Source organism: Bufo gargarizans, chromosome 4 (genome assembly GCF_014858855.1).
Source record: "Bufo gargarizans isolate SCDJY-AF-19 chromosome 4, ASM1485885v1, whole genome shotgun sequence".
Taxonomy (NCBI): domain Eukaryota; kingdom Metazoa; phylum Chordata; class Amphibia; order Anura; family Bufonidae; genus Bufo; species Bufo gargarizans.
In genome coordinates, this window is record NC_058083.1 from 194,333,032 (window position 1) to 194,354,608 (window position 21,577).

The 21,577-nt window shown below is 44.8% G+C and overlaps 1 protein-coding gene across 1 annotated transcript in view; it reads right to left on the reverse strand.

Annotated features, from left to right (window-relative positions):
- Positions 1-21,577, reverse strand: part of ALPI (alkaline phosphatase, intestinal) — a 53,485-nt gene that overhangs the window by 26,401 nt on the left and 5,507 nt on the right. The window contains exons 3-7 of the mRNA XM_044291076.1: positions 16,071-16,245; positions 13,700-13,872; positions 2,404-2,538; positions 917-986; positions 593-725 (exon numbers count right to left, since the gene is read on the reverse strand). Coding sequence (XP_044147011.1) covers positions 593-725; positions 917-986; positions 2,404-2,538; positions 13,700-13,872; positions 16,071-16,245 — 686 coding nt within the window. The remainder of the gene's footprint in view (positions 1-592; positions 726-916; positions 987-2,403; positions 2,539-13,699; positions 13,873-16,070; positions 16,246-21,577) is intronic.

Genomic DNA, 21,577 nt, shown 5'->3' on the forward strand with positions numbered 1-21,577 from the left:
AGCCTTGTCCCATCGGAGGATCCTCTGGTACTCCAGTCTCACAATATCCATGAACAATCTTTCTTTGAACAAGTATCGGACGAAAATTTAAAACACATCCAACATCTTTTCAGACTATTTTGATCACCTTTAGACTAAATCTTTAGAGTTTGGAAGTTGTATCAAAAAATGGTGCTCGGTTCAATATAAGATTCCACCTTTCATTTTCCAAAGGAGCTGTCAAAAATAAAAGGTGGAATCTGATTGGTTGTTATGGGCAACTAAGCCAGTTCTACTTTACACCAGTTTGATAAATGACCTCAATATTACTCAATATCAGACCAGAATTTTTGACCTAAAAGTGAGGTTATAATAAATTCCCATTCAAAAGGGTATAATTCCCCAATAAACATGATTTTGAAAACAAGACAAATACGATAATTTATCATTTCAAAAGTTAAGAAAATAGAACAAAATTAACAATGACTAAAATGTAAAAGGACAGACTATACATCACTATGCCATATACCAAGGTTTCACTGGTGCATAGTAAATCAAGAGTAAAAAGCTTGATTTTATACAAAGAGATGCAGAATATGAAGAAGACTTATCTTCCACAAAGAGGTAGAATCCATTAGGATTTCTTCCCAGGATCCGAATGGCTTTTTCCGTCAACTCCACGATAGAAGGGTCAGAGGAATCATTACGGTTTAACTCGTATTTCATATCCCCTGGTTCAAAAATACCTGCAATACCCAATGATGCAGTCTTTCAGTTCTCATGGAGCAAGGACAGGAGAAGATTTTGGTATTTAAGGAATATTTGTTCACTTATAAGAACAGAAGGCAGATCCACAAATGTTTCGGACTTCCATTTTATAAGGTATGTGCATATTTTATTTCAGTTTACATTTTATTTGGTAGTCATAGCTCCATACCCATTATATAAGTAGCATTGGTCTCATTAATCCGATTCAGCTGCTCTTTATTCCACACATACTGAGCGCCCTGAAACAGTAATATGGAGCGGTTAGTCATTGGCCTTACACTGGGTCCTTAATACTCAATGATTTGCTGCTTTTCACCCCATTAGCCAATCAAAGCTAAGGGTCCTTTTACTACATACAGATTAGTAGAAACAAAGCAGATGCTCCTGATACCTGTCAGATCACAGATCATCAGCGGAGATGAGGGACTCATTTACATGCAGCAATCACCTCCGCTGTACGGAAACAATCGATCGATACAGCAATCACTTTTCCCATAAAGAATCATTAATCCTGGGCGGCAGATCCCTGTTTAGACAGCACCATCTGCAGCATGGGAATGATCACCCAATGAACAAACATTTGCTTGTTCATCGGGTGATTGCTGGCACCTTTCACACTTTTTTCACACGCATTTACAAAAACGCTCATCCCCGATAATTTTCCAGATCATCTGTACGTTTAAAAGTACCCTAACCCTTGGACTACATGTGTGACATCAAGTGATGCATGGATTAAGGCGCTGGGCTCCCACATCCTCCTGCAGTCCGTGCTCCTGATTGAAATCTACGCCCTCGCCAGTTGTCCTTTTCAGAAAGCGGTGAGGGTGGTATAAGAACACTAATTGCAACTAAATTTAGTCACAATGGTGTAATAAACAGTCCCACAGTTTGCAATTTTTTTATGCCAACTGGGAAGGGGGCATAATCTTATAGCCTTCAAGGCCAAAGCTATCCATCCATGGCAAAAATTGGAGGGACCAAGGATTGGGCATGCCAGATCAATATCTCTGAGACTCTTGTTCATCAAGAAGATGCTTCAGTAAGTATTGTCAGTGAGTTTTCCTCCTGCCTTGACCCCCTACTGAATTAACGCATGCACTCGGTTTTGCATACATATTTATGGGGGGTCAAGTAATCAGTGTTATCCAATACATTCCATACTTCTAAGGGTTACATAGCATCATAAATCAATATAATGCTATGCGACCCCGGCAGCGCTGGAAGTTCAGAACAGGAACTGTGTTAGGCCTCATGCACACGACTGTTCCATTTATTGCGGTCCGCAAATTGCGGATCCGCAAAACACGGAAGCCGCCCGTGTGCCTTCCCCAATTTGCGGAACGGAACAGGCGGCCCATTGTAGAAATGCCTATTCTTGTGCGCAAAACGGACAAGAATAGGACATGTTATTTTGTTTTGCGGGGCCAGGGTACAGAGGAACGGATGCAGACAGCACACTGAGTGCTGTACGCATCTTTTGCGGCCCCATTGAAGTGAATGGGTCCACACCCAAGAAACAAAAACTGCTGCTCGGTCGCGGACCAGAACAACGATCGTGTGCATGAGGCCTTATACTCACGTTCCGAGTCCGGAGTGTACAACTCTCTTGTGTGAAAGCGGCCATAGACTATTTTATCCACTGGTTTGTGAACCTACCTCATATTTGCTGAGCCATTCATTTATGAGGTTCCTTCCATCTTTTCTAAGCCCATTCTGTGTAGAATTACTTGGGTATTCAGGATCTTTGGTTCCCTTTGGAGTCATGTATTTTCGCCCACCTCCTAAAATCACCTGAAAACCAATTAAAGGGAATCTGTGAGTACATACTTCAGTATTAGGCTACATGCACACGACCGTATGTGCATGTAGCGGATCCGCAAAAAAAAAAAAGTATGATATCCGTATGCCATTTTTTTTTTTTTTTTTGGATCCATTATAACAATGCCTAAAACGGAAGAATAGGAAATGTTCTATTTTTTTTGCGGGGCTACGGAATGAACATACTGATGCGGACAGCAAACAGTGTGCTGTCCGCATTTTTTGTGGACCCATTGAAATCAATGGGTCCGCATCCTATCCGCAAAAAAAGGAACGGACACGGAAACAAACAACGTTCGTGTGTATGTAGCCTTAGGACTCGTTCACATGAACGTATTTTGTGTACCATATACGGGCCGTTTTCTGTGTTCCGCATACGCCTGTATACAGGATCATTCATTTCAATGGGTCCGCAAAAGATGCGGACAGCACTCTGTGTGCTTGATAATAAATGTCGGGCGGCACTGCTGTTGTGGGTGCACGGTCCGCGGGTGTCCCCCAGGTACTTGATTAGCAGAAAGAACCGGCACTCCTTGCGATTTAGTTATCAGTATTTTATTCGCCACTCATAAATAGAGGTGACGCGCGTTTCGGCACATGCAAGTGCCTTTGTCAAACTCGTGCACTCTGTGTGCTGTCCGCATCCGTTGCTCCGTTCCGTGGCCCAGCAAAAAATGTTAGTGCTGTCCTATTCTTGTCCGTTTTGCGGACAAGAATAGGCATTTCTATAATAGGCCTCAAATTGCGGGCACACGGGCGCCATCCGTGTTTTGCGGACCCCAAAAAAAAGGCACGGGCGCGTGAACGAGCCCTTAAGACTCCATTCACACGTCTGCAAATTGCGGATCCGCAACACACCCGCCCGGCACCCCTATAGAAATGCCTATTCTTGTCCGCAAGCTGTGGACAAGAATAGGACATGTTCTATCTTTTGCGGAGCTGCGGACCCGAAGATCGGGTTCGGACAGCACACTGTGTTCAGTCCGCATCCATTCCATCCCTATAGAAAATGAATGGGTCCGCACCCGTTCCGCAAAATTGCAGAACGGATGCGGACCCATTTGCGGATGTGTGAATGGAGCCTAAAGAATAACAACTTTTAGGCCTCTTGAACACAAACGTGTTTTTTGTAAATATTCCAAATGCCGTAATATTTTTTTTAATGTATTTATTTATTGATTTTGCATTTTTACTAGAAATATCCCCCCCTAAAGCGCACCTCTCCCTGCTCGCTTTAAATTTGCTATTCTCCACATCACTGACTTCTCAGCAGTGTATGGAGTAGGGAGTCTACACTTTATGAATGGGGCCGCAGCACACAGAGTACGGGCAGGAACACACATTGCTGCCTGTACCCCCCTGCATGTGGGCTTTTAGCTTAGCGAAGCAGGCAGAAGCAGGAGCCCGCTCCACTCAGCTAATACTGGCATAGTACATGGTTACAGGGTACCCATGTGCTATGCCAGAATTTAGTAAATCTCCGGGGGGCACAGTTATTTCCTGAGCGAAAATCAAGTGCGGGTCAAAAAACACAGAACAGGTGCAAATCTTCCCATTCTACCTCATCTCTGAGTAGGCTTCACTAATGGTTTAGGCTTACGATAACTGATGGATATAACCAGGGGCGGACTGGAAACTTAAAGTGGCCCTGGAAAAGAAACTAAAACTGTAGGGAGGTCCAAATTAACTGAAGGTGGGGCAACACAAGAAGGCAGGGTCAACAATGCCAAGTGCAAAATACCATCTCAACAGAACCAAATAACACAGTGTAGCACAATACACTGCCCCAAATGCTAACCCTCTGTGGTGGCCATCAATAGCTGCCATATTCTGTCATCCTCCTTCAGTTGTCTATGGAGCAGGGGGCTTAAGAGGTGAGATCCAGGTTTTAATTGAATTCAGGAGGGCATGTGCGGCCTCTGGCTGGGTACCTGAGTACCTGATTCTCACAGCATTAATTACCGTTGAGAGCTAATTTTGTACTTGGTCAGCGGTAGAGAGGAGGACTTGGGTTGCCCCCCTGGGGCATCGGCCCACTGGATTATTTCCCTGTAGGGTCTATGGCCAATCAGCCCCTGGAAGTAACTGACCAGATAACTGAAGTGTGAACTCAGCCTTACCAGTTGGGGGGATGGGGTGTGTTCCCTGTACAGTCTGACACTGGCAGCACTGATTGGATAGTGTCAGACTAGGCAGGGAAACATCCCCAACTATTAACATCTAGACCTTCATGGCAAACTGATAGCGATTAATTCATAATTTCTAGCAGGAATCATAGAGTCATAAGAATAGATGCTCCAGAAATGTTATTACATTGGAAATGCAGGTTACTACAACAGATTTCAGGAGAGGTGACAGGTCCTATTTAAAGAGTAACTCTCATAAAAAAAAAAATATATTTAGATAATGGAGGGGATTTATCAAACCTCCATCAATACGCAACTATTATAGAGTAACAAAGTCGCACATTATGGCACACCGTATATTTGTGCCGTTATTTGTGACTTTTTGAGCTTCTCGCCACCATTAGTGAAGGTGCGGGCATCCTCCACTAGCTGGCATACATTTGAGCTTCTGGCACACAGAGGGGCAGAGATGCACCTAACTTATTACATATTGATTGGTGGACATTCAGGTTTTGAGACCAAAGTTCTGACATGTGGCTAGATTTTTTATTTTTTTTTAAAAAGATTGCTTTACGTAGCCATTAGGGATGAGTGAATCGGCTTCGGATGAAATATCCATAAGTCGATTCGCGAGTGCTCTGTACAGTATTAGAATGTATTGCCTACTATGAGCTGAAGTTACCACTTGGAACCGAATCCGAGTTCAGTAAAGGGTTTTTAACAGTAGAAATTAATTTCTGAAGTTATTACCCGAAGTCTGGCAAGACTTTGCGAAGTAATAACTCATCGGAGCCAATATATTCTAATACTGTACGGAGCGCTCGCTCTATACAGTATTAGAACAAATTTTTATGCAAATCAACTTTGGACGTTTCATCCGGAGTCTATTCGCTCATCCCTAGTATCCATATTTTGACACCCATAGATAATGGTTTTATTTTATTGCTGACGTTGCTGTGTGAAGGCTACTGTAGTTTTTATTGATAGACTGTTGGATACAAGAGACGTTACAATAATTTTCTATTCTATTTTTTTGGGGAGGTGATCAAAAATCAACAATTATAGCATTGTTTTTTTTTAAAGGTGTTCACCATGCTGTTTAAAATAATGGAATATTTTAATTGATCGGGGGATTGCAATACCAATTAGATATTTTTTACACTTGTACCCTTTTTAACACTTAAAAAGGTCCCTGGCAACAATGCCAAATATTTGGCACCTTGCAATTGCATTCCTGGGTGGAAGTTGGAGGACTGAGGGAACTCAGCATCAGAGAGGTTAAACTGCCAGGATCATTATCTCCAATCCTGGCAGCGAGACCTGGGTGCCTGTTGTATATTACAGCTAGCCCCCACAAGAGATGGCTACTGAACCCACCCCATGGCCATAATGTTCTATTGCTGCAAAAGCATTAACCCTTTCAAGACCGGGTGATTTTCCATTTTCATTTTTTACTCCCAGCTCATTTTTTGCGTGCAACAATCTGTACTTTTCATTGATACCATGGGGTGTGTATGACTTTTCAATCACTTTTTGTTCAATTTTTTGTAGGAGGTGTAGCAACCAAAAAAATGGTGAATAGGCCGTTTCTACTTTTTTCCGTTTCGCAGTCTGCCATATGGGATAAATATTTTTATATTTTAATAGTGCATGGCTATGCCCATTAATTTTTTTTAATCGTTATGTGTTTTTAATCGTTATGTGTTTTTATTTTTATTTTGGGGAAAGGGGGTTGATTTGAATTTTTATATATTTTTTTATATTTTTAAAAACATATTTTATTTTATTTTTTACACTTTTTAAAAGATCCCCTAGGGAACTATAGCAAGCAATTATTAGATTGCTTCTTTCATAGACTCCAATGCATTAGAATTACACTCCCCATAGGAACTAATGTGTGGCAGCTCTGTATCATTCCTGCGTACAAGGGCTGCCGCAGACACACTCTGGCTCCCCCGCACATACGCTCCCGGTCTTTCACTTCCTAGATGCCATGGTCACATTTGACCACGTCCTGTTTTAAACAGCAGGAACCCATTTTTAAATGCCCAACCATCAACGTAAATTTACATTCGTCGGTCGGGAAAATAAATAGCAAGCTGTGTGTTTGTGACTTTTTAAATGCAACTTCTTGATTTCTTTTACGCTTCCCTCGCCACTCTTTTAAAATGGGAAGCGGTAAGGAAGGGAAAGGGGCGTAGCCAACAGCTGAGACAAATTTATGTTCATTTACACCAGTTTTCTAGTGCAAATGAAGCCAGAAATCTACAGCATCTCTGAGCTGTCGCAGATTTCTGTTTAGGCACACAGACTGCTGGAGGATGCACCTAATTTATGATGAGCCCTGCGGTGAGCCCGGTGTACCCTCCGGTAGTGCAGGGGATATCAAGACCAGTGCAGAAAGTACTGGTCTTGATAAACCTGCCCTTAAGTGCCAGCACTCTATGACATAACAGTAAGTCAAAGAGAGAGAATGAGTTAGGCTACTTCACACTAGCGTTTTTATTTTCCGGTATTGAGATCCGGTATTGAGATTCATTGTCAATGGGAGCAAAACGTAACTGAACAGAATGGAATGCTCCAAAAAGCATTTTGTTCCATTTGGTTGCGTTCCCATACCGGAGAGCAAACCACAGAAAGCTGCGGTTTTCTTTCCATCATGGGATGCGGAGCAAGACGGATCCGTCATGACCCACAATGCAAGGGGACGGATCCCTTTTCTCTGACACATTCTGACACAATAGAAAACGGATCCGTCCCCCACCGACTTTCAATGGAGTTCATGACGGATCCGTCTTGGCTATGTCAAAGATAATACAACTGGATCCGTTCATAACGGATGCAGATGGTTGTATTATCAGTAACGGAAGCGTTTTTGCTTAACCCTGCCGGATCCATCAAAAACGCTAGTGTAAAAGTAGCCTTAAAGCAATCTTCCAGGCATTCCTTTTGAAGCTCATTTGCCTCATTTAGGACATATGCAGTAACCTAGTATGGTGGTATATTAATTGTTTGGTAATCTACTGTGATTAAGTACCAGGGTAAATTATCTTGGCTCAGCCCTCTTGTGGAGCTTACTCCACCCCTAGTTCTAGATATTTATAGGGAGAGCTTGAAGGGGGTAGGAAGAAAAATATATGTACTCCTCTCCTCAGGCCTATAGCTTAAAGCAGGGATGATCAACCTGCTTCCCTCCAGCAGTTGTAAAACTCCCACCATGCCCTTCTGTAGGCTAATAGCTGTAGGCTCCATCTCCATGGGATCTCCTACTTCTGCTACAGCAAGAGAAATGGAGAGACATGATTCTGTATGGCCATGGTGAGGAGTCAGTCAGGAAGGTAACCTGTGTAAACTTTTCCAGACCCTGCTGCTGTGTATGGGGAACAAGTTAAGACACCCTGTACACCTCAGTAATGACTTGGACAGTCATATTGTTTGACTTTCACATCGCCATGTGAATTGCAGGAATTATTGCTAGAATACAGTCGCCAGCCAGAGATTCTAAAGAGAGAGAATTTAGCACAAGATGGTGTAACCAGATGGCTTTTGTTTCCAACATTGCCTAACACATGCACAAACATCTGGGAAAAGGATTTGCACAGTGTACAAACTGTTGGATGTACTACAACTACAACTTTGCATTCAAGTAAAGTAGGACATTTGTTGTGCTAAAGCTGGCCTGGTTACTGACCCTTATATCACCACACGCTAGCCATTACGCTACTAAACCTCCTGGCAGGCACCCATACAACCGCCAATATGAATGGTATCCCAAACTACCATCAAGTAGGAGTCCCAACTACAGGAAGTGCCAGGAGGGAAGAAAGGGTGCACTCTCCAGTCACTGCACTGGCATAGGGAGTGATGGCCTGGAGGAGACCACTGTGACACCTCCTATAGTTGGGGCTGGGCTACAGAAGCTGTCCATGCTATATGAGGAAGCAGAGATGCAGGGCAGGGAGAGAGCAGCAACCTAAACCAATGATGAGACCACAGTATCTGGGAGATTAGACAGAAGGAGGGGCCTTCCTCTTTCCTCTGATCAGAACCCCCACAATGTAATTACAGGGTGCCAAACAGTTGCCATGACAGCTGGAGGCTTTCTGGAGGCTCTCAGGCCTGCCATACTTCCTATTCTATTATACCCTGCCTCCAGCTAGAATTAGATTTAAAAAGTTGTATGTTCCCCAAAGTGACATTAATAAAACTACAGCTTGCCGCACACAAAATGAGTCCGTACACAGCACTGTCGAAGGAAAAATGTAAAAGTTATGGGTGTCAGAATATGATAATGTAGTGTACGGGAGAGTAATACCCCGTCACTACAGAAGGGTCACTTGGGTACTGTCGTTCCCCCTGTATTTATGGGGAGGTTGGTATGAAACATCTTGTTAACTGTAATGCTATGTACTTCCTGTTACTGTGAAAGGTGCATGTGCAGGCCGGCTAGGGTGTCATTCCAGCTCTGAGTCACTAGAGGGAGCTAGGGAACCCTAGGTTATATAAGGCCCAGTCAGGAAGTAGTAGCAGGGTTCAGACAGTGGGAGCAGAGGTCAGAAATGATCCTGTGTCTGAGTGAAGGCCAGGCTATGGGCCTGTGAGAGCAGAGCAGGCCTGAAGCCTGCCGACTAGGAGAGGGTAGTAAAGGCCCTGTAACCGGGTTCCGGATCCAAGGAAAAGGTTCCCCTCCTGAGTCATCATCCGTTTAGCTGAAACAGCATAAGCAAGCCACCATCCAAGACACAGAATATCACAGAGGCCGATCAGATAAAGCAAGAGGTACTCAAGATAACAGAGGAGGTACTAGATAAGGACAGCTTCAAGGGTACGCCAGATAAAGGGCATTAGACCTTGGAGAGAAAGTCACATGTCTCAGGACCAGTCAGGAATAGTGTGCAAGCCGCCTGTACTGCATCTCCTGTAATCAACACTCTGTATAATACATTGCTAAGACCGGCCATTCTGTACTTCCAAGAACCAGCTGTATTCCAATAGTAACCAACTGTCTTTCATGGAACTGCGCTTCCAACTGCGTCCATGTATTATACTCACTGATATTCAGTAAAGTTCCAGTTTTTGTTGGCTATCCTATGCTTGCTTCATTCTTCTACAATACCATACACGGCGTGTCACCGTTTAATTGACACTGGCGTCACGAACTTTTAAATACCTGCCTGTTCCAGTATTTGCCCCAATTGAAGACGACAGTGGATCCCAGGTTAGTGAGTCAATCTGCACTACAAAGCCCAGCATACACTACTGACCCCCTGGGACACTGCATCGCTCTTTTTGGCGTCACGAACAGGATCCGCATACTTCTACAGTGCAGAGAAGTGTGAACTGTGTGCTTTAACTATTCCACCACCGTATTGCGAAGACTGTAACCTTTATTTCTAAAATCTGTGGATTACAATTGTGCCTGGGAGGAATCAGAGATGCTGTACTGTGTTGCGCTACCCCCAGAGAGAAAATCGCATTTGTGGACTGTGTTTTATTGGACTTTTCATCAACCTGCTTGCTGTCATTGAATTGCAGCATCAGGACATCTAAAATGGCCGCCGACGCCATGAGGCTTTTTACTGCGCCATCAGGATGTGCAGAGGCGCGAATATTTGGCGCTCAAACCTTCCAAGAAGAAGGAGGAGACGATTGCCCTGGAGCGCCACCCACCTTGAGGAGTGACGACGCGACTGACTACCCTGAAGAGTTACGCCTAGGAGGCGGGCCTCAGATGGAGATAGACCGGCCCAGTGTGTGGGAGGGGTCAGTGTCGACTCTGCACCCAGTGAGAGGAGAGATGGTGTGCGCTGCGGAGCTGGAAGTCGAGACCACGTGTGAGTGGGGCGCCACTCCACCGGACTTTCCCGAGTTGGGGCCATGGGACCCTCTAGCCTGGACGGCCACCCCCTGGGCCCAGGCCATGGACTTGAGTATCACCCGTCCTCAGTCCCCACCGATCCGTCGCCGGCACGCAGAATGGCCGACTATCATGGCCGAATTGAAAGCCGCGGTGGCTAAGAAGAACACCAGCCGGAAAAAGCGGTTCGAGGAAATGGCCAAGTCCATCCAAGGAGACTCCTTTCCGGGTAAGCCCCAGCTAGAAAGGCGCCGCGGGATCGTGGTGTCCTTTGACAAAGAAAAAGGATACGGGTTCATCCAGGAGTTGGGAACTGGCCGGGACTTTTATGTGAACCGGCGGTCGGTGAAGCGGCACTACCTCCCGGAGCATCTCCATAATTTGACCATGGGAGAGATCGTGGAGTATACCCCCGCCGAAAGTTTACGGGGCCCCTACGCTACCGCAGTCACTCGCCCGAAGGCGCCGGCTGAGACCTGGGACCCAGAGAAAGAGGGGACAGATCCGGGTGAGACAGAGAGAGTGAAAGTGGAATCGGCCCGAACCACCCACCTGCATAGCCAGGTTTACTTAAGTCCCGATGTCTTCTGGGAGCCCATCGTGCTGCAGGGGCTGGAGGAACGAGATCCCCCTCCGGATGCGGTGAGGCGAGAGGAGGAGAAAGAGCGGCAGGACAGCTGCCGGCGGGCGGAAGAATGTGCAGAGGCCCGACGTCAAACAGCAGCTGCCACCGTTACCCCAGAGGCCACTGTCACCGGACCTCCGGTAGCTCCGACGACCTGCACCAAAGCTGACCTAGAGGCCCTACGCAAGAGAGTGTTTTGGGTGGCGGACCTCGGGTGCGCAGGAGGCGTGCGGTGGTTCCCGTTTCCTAGGACGGATGCCGAAATGGAGGCAATGAAGGACAAGCCTCCCCCTCTAAAGATTGTCAGAGGAGATGGTTTCCAGATGTGGCCGGCCTTGCCAGAACAGTTGCTGCAAGTTCCGTACATTGACTCTTCATCAGAGGAAGAATATGACACTCGCCTGTGAGTACGCTTTTCCTCATGTCCGTCTCCCTAATGGCCGTTTTGTCCCTCCGGTTGGCAGAGCTGGTCAAGCTTGCTGCCAGTTACACACGGCCGGTGGCATTCTAACTGAATAATGGTGCCACTGTATACCACTGCTTCCAGCTGCCCTTGTTATGTTTGGGACATCCGGTCTGCTGCTAATATCCCAGTTGTGCCTTGAGGTTTTTGCACAAATTTTCCCTTTTTACCCCCATTTCAGGTTGAAAAGACATTTTTATGTCAGCACTATTTTAAAGGGTAAGCAGGACTTGCCAGGATAACATGGCCCTGGTATTGTCAGAGTCCTGTATTGTCATTTTATATATGTGCTGCTGACTGTATTTAGTAACCGGTTTTTTATTCACGTCTATGTGCCCAGAGATGGACTTCCTATGTGCAAGCCTCTGAGAGGTTAATTTTATTATGGACTTATTTATTGTCATGGACTATCCTGGTTTTTAAACATCCGCTGTGCCAGGTCAGCGCCCCCGTTCCACTCACTATCCTGAGAAGAAGAGAATGACGCCCCTTGTCACCAGACTTCACCTTTGCCAATTGGGTCTGATATGAGTGTAATTGACATATATGTATGCATGCATGTGTCTTCCTCTATTTCAGGTAATGATTCCAGTTGGGCGGGCCCTGATGGAGTACGAGGTCGTACTCAGCTTAAAGCAGCGGGGTATGTAGTGTACGGGAGAGTAATACCCCGTCACTACAGAAGGGTCACTTGGGTACTGTCGTTCCCCCTGTATTTATGGGGAGGTTGGTATGAAACATCTTGTTAACTGTAATGCTATGTACTTCCTGTTACTGTGAAAGGTGCATGTGCAGGCCGGCTAGGGTGTCATTCCAGCTCTGAGTCACTAGAGGGAGCTAGGGAACCCTAGGTTATATAAGGCCCAGTCAGGAAGTAGTAGCAGGGTTCAGACAGTGGGAGCAGAGGTCAGAAATGATCCTGTGTCTGAGTGAAGGCCAGGCTATGGGCCTGTGAGAGCAGAGCAGGCCTGAAGCCTGCCGACTAGGAGAGGGTAGTAAAGGCCCTGTAACCGGGTTCCGGATCCAAGGAAAAGGTTCCCCTCCTGAGTCATCATCCGTTTAGCTGAAACAGCATAAGCAAGCCACCATCCAAGACACAGAATACCACAGAGGCCGATCAGATAAAGCAAGAGGTACTCAAGATAACAGAGGAGGTACTAGATAAGGACAGCTTCAAGGGTACGCCAGATAAAGGGCATTAGACCTTGGAGAGAAAGTCACATGTCTCAGGACCAGTCAGGAATAGTGTGCAAGCCGCCTGTACTGCATCTCCTGTAATCAACACTCTGTATAATACATTGCTAAGACCGGCCATTCTGTACTTCCAAGAACCAGCTGTATTCCAATAGTAACCAACTGTCTTTCATGGAACTGCGCTTCCAACTGCGTCCATGTATTATACTCACTGATATTCAGTAAAGTTCCAGTTTTTGTTGGCTATCCTATGCTTGCTTCATTCTTCTACAATACCATACACGGCGTGTCACTGTTTAATTGACACTGGCGTCACGAACTTTTAAATACCTGCCTGTTCCAGTATTTGCCCCAATTGAAGACGACAGTGGATCCCAGGTTAGTGAGTCAATCTGCACTACAAAGCCCAGCATACACTACTGACCCCCTGGGACACTGCAATAACACAACACACATTTTTAGACAAGTAAAAAAAAAAAAAATTGAAAGTAGCATCACTTATGGTAAAAACGCAAACAATTTGCAGATTTTTTTGCTCCCCAAAAAACAAGCCCTCATATGGCTATGAAGAGGTCAATGACCAAATTGCACCAGCTCAGAGAGCAGTTGTGGGTGCTGTTTGGAAGAGGATGCCAGCAAGCCATTTAGCCTGGGCCTGGATTTTACAACCATGGTGAGGCAGTGAACTGAACTATTGCCCCAAGTGAAGGAAAGCCTAGTTCTTGCTCAGCACTTGGTCAGATAATAATATAGTACCGCAGGTATTCTAACACATGGGACACTTTAATTATTATTAACAGTGCTCATTTGAAATCATTTGCATTTTCACCTGAGCCCTCCCCACTTTAAATGTGTCTTCCTTTACTTACATCTATGTCAACATTAGAAATCAACTGAAGAGCAATATCGGAGCACCCTAAATCCAGCGCATTCTGAGGCATGTTGGCATCAGAATACCAGTCCCGATCAGCGATGTGAGCATAATTTCCAGAAGGAGAGGCATGTTGGATCCGTGTTGTAGTTACAATACCCACAGACTTCCCTGTTAAATGCAGAACAATATGTTGACAATCAATGCTTGTTATTTATTGTAACTTAAAGGGAACCTGTCACCAGGATTTTGTGTATAGAGCTGAGGACATGGGCTGCTAGATGGCCGCTAGCACATCCGCAATACCCAGTCCCCATAGCTCTGTGTGCTTTCCGTGTGTATAAAAACCGATTTGATACATATGCAAATGAACCTGAGATGAGTCAGAGCTTGAAAAATATGACTCTTCTCTGGTCACACAAGTAAGATATGACTCTTTTATGTTAATTTGCATATGTATCAAATCATTTTTTTTTTACACAATAAAAGCACACAGAGCTATGGGGACTGGGTATTGCGGATGTGCTAGCGGCCATCTAGCAACCCATGTCCTCAGCTCTATACCCAAAATCCAGGTGACAAGTTCCCTTTAAAGGGGCTTTCCATCGACTTCTGATCGGAGGGTTTCCGACTACCAGCATGCCCGTCAGTTTGTAGAAGCCTCTTCTTCTCCTGTGACATCACATCCATCGTTCACATGGCCTTTGTAAACAGACGCTATTCAATGTACGTGTTTTTAAGAGCTGAATATTATGAAAATGTGCACTAAAGTGGTCATTTCTGTGATGTTTTATGGCCATTCCTGTACAAGTCAGGGAGAAGCTTAAAGAGAGTCTTTCACCTAAAACACCACAAACATCATGATATCCATTACATTCCCCATATTATAATGGGGCGGCGTTTATGCGGCCGGTGCCCAGGCTCCACGGCGCTGTTCAAATCAAACCCCTCCCCTTTCACCCCTCTGGCCCGCCCTCGGTTCTTCAGATACCATCCTCCAGTCAATGACAAATCCGGCGCCTGCGCACTCCATTACCCACTAGGGCAGAGGCAGCAGAGCGTTTAATGCGCATGCGCTGGCCCGTACATCCCGATATTTTGGCAGTTTACTTCCGCCGGCTAGATCGGGATGTACGGGCCGGCGCATGTGGATTAAACGCTCTGCTGCCTCTGCCCTAGTGGGTAAGGGAGTGCGCAGGCGCAGGCGCCGGATTTGTCATTGACTGGAGGATGGTATCTGAAGAACCGAGGGCGGGCCAGAGGGGTGAAAGGGGAGGGGTTTGATTTGAACAGCGCCGTGGAGCCTGGGCACTGGCCGCATAAACGCCGCCCCATGGCACCTTCAGAACCTAATTAGCATATAAAAGCGTTTTTAAGAGAGAATAGGCGACGGACAGCAAAATGAAAGGTAAGATTATAATATGGGGAATGTAATGGATATCATGATGTTTGTGGTGTATAATGGTCATTTTAGGTGAAAGACTCCCTTTAAAGGGGTTAGCAAGTATTTTACTAAGGGCTCATGCATACGACCGTACGGCTTTTTCAGTGTTTTGCGGTCCTCTTTTTATGGATTCGTTGTTCCATTTTTTGTTTCCATTGTGTTTCCGTTTCCTTTCCGTTTTTACGTTCCGTTTTTACGTATGCCATATACAGTAATTACATAGAAAACATTGGGCTGGGCATAACATTTTAAATAGATGGTTCCGCAAAAACTGAGCCAAGCACCATGATTTGCGGACAATAAAAGGACATGTTCTATCTTTTCAAGGTACGGAGATACGGAAATACTGAAACTGAATGCACACAGAGACACTTCAGTTTTTTTTGCTGAACCATTGAAATGAATGGTTCAGTATATGTACCGCATACTGAACTAAAAAAAACGGCCAGTATACTGAACGCAAAATACTGTTGTGTGCATGAGCCCTAATGATGGTCTATCCTCAGGATAGGCCATCAATATCTGATTTGTGTGGGTCTGACACCCAACACTTCTGTTTCTGGATACCTCCAGCTGTGGAAGTCAGCAGCACCAGAATTACACATCCATTGTGTAGTGTATGAAGCTGGTTACTGCAGCATTGTTCGCGTTCACTTCAATGTTCGCGTTCACTTACACAGCAGACAGAACTGTGTCATTTTGGCACCAATTTCCAGTGACATAGCTATCCTGAAACAGCTGATTGGCGAGGGTGTGGGATGTCAGGCCCCCACCCATCATATAGTGATGGTCTATCCTGAGGATAGGCCGACAATAGTACAATCCTGGACTACCCCTTTAAGATGGCTCTTGAATGGATTTAAATGTAAGGAAGTTGTCTAAAGCTGGGTAGAAAAGCCTTTGATATTTGTCACACTCTGTGTACCTGCTGCTTTTGCTTTCTTGAGTACTGACTCAACCTCATTACCAGCTTGAGTGCTACAGTCAGATCTTTTAGCAACAGCAGTTAATCCAATGGTTCCATAGTTCCCCTTCACTCCACATAGGTAGGCTGTTGCTGTGCCTGCACTGTCAGGAACCTGGCGATCTACATTATATGTCTGTGGAAACAAATGCCAGTAAATTGAAAGGGGTTATGCTATGATTGATATAAAACATGAAAATCAGACATCATATAGTACATGACAATCTCTTTCTACCAAAACCAGTGCAGCGACCTGTGAAGAGCTGGAGCATTGAATGGGAGTGGTAGTGTTTCTGGCTGTCACAATCAATCACGGCGGTCATCCTCAAGCTGTCACTCCCTAGGGCTGTGCAGTCAAAGGATGAGACACCCTTTCTTCCCCTGGAGCACACTCTGGTTCTGGTATTCCTGTCTGATTGTAGCTGGGGTGCTTGTAATGTTAGGCCTCTTTAACATGGGTGTCCCGTATGAGAGCCGGACAAGATGGAGGTGCATTGCGGGAAAATGCGCAATTTTTCTGCGCGAGTGCAAAGTGTGTTTTGCACGCGTGCAAGAAAAATCGGCATGTTTGGTACCCAGACCCGAACCCGGACTTCTTCACAGAAGTTCGGGTTTGGGTTAGGGGTTGTGTAGATTTTACACAACATGGTTATAAGGGAAAATAATACCATTCTTAATACAGAATGCTAAGTAAATTAGGGATGGAGGAGTTAAAAAAAATTAAAATAATATTAAACTCACCTTATCCACTTGTTCGCGCAGCCCGGCTTATCTTCTTTGTTCTTCTTTGAGGACCTGAGAGGAAATGGACCTTTGGTGAAGTCACTGCGCTCATCACATGGTCCATCACATGGTCCGTCACCATGGTGATGTACCCTGTGATGAGCACAGTGACATCACCAAAGGTCCTTTTCCTTCCAGGTCCTCAAAGAAGAAGAAAGAAGACAAGCCGGGCTGCGCGAACAAGTGGATAAGGTGAGTTTAATCATTTATTTTTATTTTTTAACTCCTCCATTCCTAATTTACTTTGCATTTTGTATTAAGAATGTTAGTATTTTCCCTTATAACTATGTTATAAGGGAAAAAATTAAAGATCTGGTCCCCATCCCTATCATCTCCTAGCAACCATGCGTGAAAATTGCACCACATCCGCACTTGGTTGCGGATGCTTGCGATTTTCACACAGCCCCATTCACTTCAATGGGGCCTGCGTTGCGTGAAAAATGCACAATATAGAGCTTGCTGCGATTTTCACACAACGCACAAGTGATGCGTAAAAATCACAGCTGATGTGCATAGCCTCATTGGAGTGAATGGGTCCGGTGTGGGTGCAATGCGTTCACCACGCCCATGCAAATTGTGGATCGCACATTGCTGGTGTCTGTGTTTTGCAGATCTGCAAAACACTAACGGACGTGTGAATGGACCCTAAACATTAAGGGTGGGGCCAGCCCAAATCTAGCCTCCTACAAGGGTTGAGTCAGGGTGATTAACCCTGAGTTTGCCATCCATACAGACTATACTGGTGCAATACATAACATAGTATTCAATGCATTACATAACACTAGGAATACTGTTTGTAGATACCCCCTGCACTGAGGTACTGCACACGAACCAGCTCTGTGCCTCACATAGATCCAAAGACCTCCACATTCATTGCTCCACCTGTTCTGCTAGATTTATTTACAGGCAGGCAGCTCAGGGGCGTGTCCTTTCTCAGGCAGTGTGTCCATTCTGCATGCCTGCCGGACAAAAAACATTGCATGAGGCAATTTTTGTCAAGCCGAAGCTGATATGCTGGGGAGAGCCCGGATCCCACCACATCGCATTTTATTCAATGGGATCCAGGGGGCATGTGGTACTATCAAGCTATGCTAGATCTGGAGAACTCCAGCAAGCTTTTCTCTGCCGAAACAGCCTGTCCGATTTCTTTGTTACATGTGTGAAAGTAGCCAAAAGGTGGTTTCACACATTACTTTTTTGGGGAAAAACACCATTGCTGTTCTTTTTGTTCATTTTTTTTCTTTATGCAAAGCAAGGAGTTGATCAATCAGGATGAGAACGTATAAGTCCTTCCTTCATAGTTCCCATTCCTTTAGAATTTATTCTGGTTTTGGCACATAAAAAACTGCAACAAAAACTGTGTTTTTTTTTTTTCAAAAAAGGTATGCATGAAACCACCCTAAATGCGGTTTAACTCTGCTCTACTCATGTTGCTCTGGAGGCAAAGTTCTTATGGTTATTATGGTAACAGACGCTTAAAGGCTATGTACACCTTTGGAGTCAATATTTTGCCTGCCGGATCCGGCAGTCTGCATGCAAACGGACAGCATTTGTAGACGGATTCCGGATGAGGATCCGTCTAACAAATGAATTGCACAAACGGATCCGTCTGTCCGTTTGTCATACGGACAAACGGATCAGTTTCTTTTTCACATTTTTAAAGGTCTCTGCATGCGCAGACCAGAAGGAAGGATCTGGCATTAAAGGTATTTTTAATGTCGGATCCGGCACTAATACATTTCAATGTAAATTAATGCCAGATAAGGCATTCCGGCAACTGATCCAGAATTTTGGATGGAGATAGCATGCTGCGGTATTATCTCCGTCCTGAATAGTCAAAAAGACTGAACTGAAGACATCCTGATGCATCCTGAACGGATTTCTCTCCATTCAGAATGCATGGGGATATGCCTGATCAGTTCTTTTCCGGTATAGAGCCCCTAGGACAGAACTCTATGCCGGAAAAGTAAAACGCTAGTGTGAAAGAACCCTAAGGCCTCTTTCACACGACCGTATGGCTTTTTCAGTGTTTTGCAGTCCGTTTTTCATGGATCTGTTGTTTCATTTTTTATTTCCATTGGGTTTCTGTTTCTTTTGCGTTTTTCGTATGGCATATGCAGTATACAGTAATTACATAGAAAAAATTGGGCTGGGCATAACATTTTTAATAGATTGTTCCGCAAAAATGGAATGGATACGGAAGATATACGGATGCATTTCCGTATGTGTTCTGTTTTTTTTGCTGACCCATTGACTTGAATGGAGCCACAGAACATGATTTGCGGGCAATAATAGGACATGTTCTATCTTTCAACGGAAAAACTGAAATACAGAAACTGAATGCATACAGAGTACATTCCGTGTTTTTTGCGGAACCATTGAAATGAATAGTTCCGTATACGGAATGCAAAAAACAGCCCATAAACTGAAAAAAAAATGTTGTGTGAAAGAGACCTAATTGTGTGACTGGTACTTTCACTTTCATTGTCATCTAATTACCCTAATTTCTAAACTATGAGAGGTCATAAACACATTCCACATCTGAGTGTTTATAATGTCAGAGAGCAGAGATAAGAAGTCCGTCTTCTCCTCAGATGAAGGAAAAAGACAAAAAATCCACAGGCAGCTACAAACCGGATTCCAAAAAAGTTGGGACACTATACAAATCGTGAATAAAAACTGAATGCAATGATGTGGAGGTGCCAACTTCTAATATTTTATTCAGAATAGAACATAAATCACGGAACAAAAGTTTAAATTGAGAAAATGTACCATTTTAGGCTGCTTTCACACTAGCGTTCGCTGGTCCGCTCGTGAGCTCCGTTTGAAGGAGCTCACGAGCGGACCCGAACGCAGCCGTCCAGCCCTGATGCATTCTGAATGGAGCGGATCCGCTCAGACTGCATCAGTCTGGCGGCGTTCAGCCTCCGCTCCGCTCGCCCTCCGCACGGACAGGCGGACAGCTGAACGCTGCTTGCAGCGTTCGGGTGTCCGCCTGGCCGTGCGGAGGCGTGCGGATCCGTGCGGATCCGTCCAGACTTTCAATGTAAGTCAATGGGGACGGATCCGTTTGAAGATGCCACAATGTGGCTCAATCTTCAAGCGGATCCGTCCCCCATTGACTTTACATTGAAAGTCTGGACGGATCCGTACGAGGCTATTTTCACACTTAGCTGTTCTATGCTAAAAATAATGCAGACGGATCCGTTCTGAACGGAGCCTCCGTCTGCATTATTATGAGCGGATCCGTTCAGAACGGATCCGCCCGAACGCTAGTGTGAAAGTAGCCTTAAGGGAAAAATATGTTGAATCAGAATTTCATGGTCTCAACAAATCCCCAAAAAGTTGGGACAAGGCCATTTTCACCACTGTGTGGCATCTCCCCTTCTTCTTACAACACTCAACAGACGTCTGGGGACCGAGGAGACCAGTTTCTCAAGTTTAGAAATAGGAATGCTCTCCCATTCTTGTCTAATACAGGCCTCTAACTGTTCAATCGTCTTGGGCCTTCTTTGTTGCACCTTCCTCTTTATGATGCGCCAAATGTTCTCTATAGGTGAAAGATCTGGACTGCAGACTGGCCATTTCAGTACCCGGATCCTTCTCCTACGCAGCCATGATGTTGTGATTGGTGGATTGTGTTCACTGACAATGGTTTCTGGAAGTATTCCTGAGCACATTCTGTGATTTCCTTTACAGTAGCATTCCTGTTTGTGGCGCAGTGTTGTTTAAGGGCCCGGAGATCACGGGCATCCAGTATGGTTTTACGGCCTTGACCCTTACGCACAGAGATTGTTCTTATGCACAGTTGATGATGATATTGCTCCACTATCTTTCTGCGCAACATTGTGGGAATTGGTGATCCTCTACCCATCTTGGCTTCTGAGAGACACTGCCACTCTGAGAAGCTCTTTTTATACCCAATCATGTTGCCAATTGACCTAATTAGTGTTAATTGGTCTTCCAGCTCTTCGTTATGCTCAAATTTACTTTTTCCAGCCTCTTATTGCTACTTGTCCCAACTTTTTGGGGATTTGTTGACACCGTGAAAATTTGAATCAACGTATTTTTCCTTTAAAATGATACATTTACTCGGATTAAACGTTTGATCTGTAATCTACGTTCTATTACAAATAAAATATTGACATTTGCCATCTCCACATCATTGCATTCAGTTTTTATTCACAATTTGTTTAGTGTCCCAACTTTTTGGGAATCCGGTTTGTAGTAGAGCATGTCAGCTCTGTACAGAAAAAAAAGATTTCATATTGTTAATAAAGACCAATTGAAAAAATGATGTTTAGCTCAAAATTTGTATAATGCATTAATTAAAAAGATTTGCTCCTAAAAGTGTACAGTCGTGGCCAAAAGTTTTGAGAATTACATAAATATTGGAAATTGGAAAAGTTGCTGCTTAAGTTTTTATAATAGCGATTTGAGTGAAACCATTTATGTGTGGGGTTGCTTCTCATCCAAGGGAGTGGGCTCACTCACAATTTTGCCCCAAAACACAGCCATGAATAAAGAATGGTACCAAAACACCCTCCAACAGCAACTTCTTCCAACAATCCAACAACAGTTTGGTGAAGAACAATTCATTTTCCAGCACGATGGAGCACCACGCCATAAGGCAAAAGTGATAACTAAGTGGCTCGGGGACCAAAACGTTGACATTTTGGGTCCAT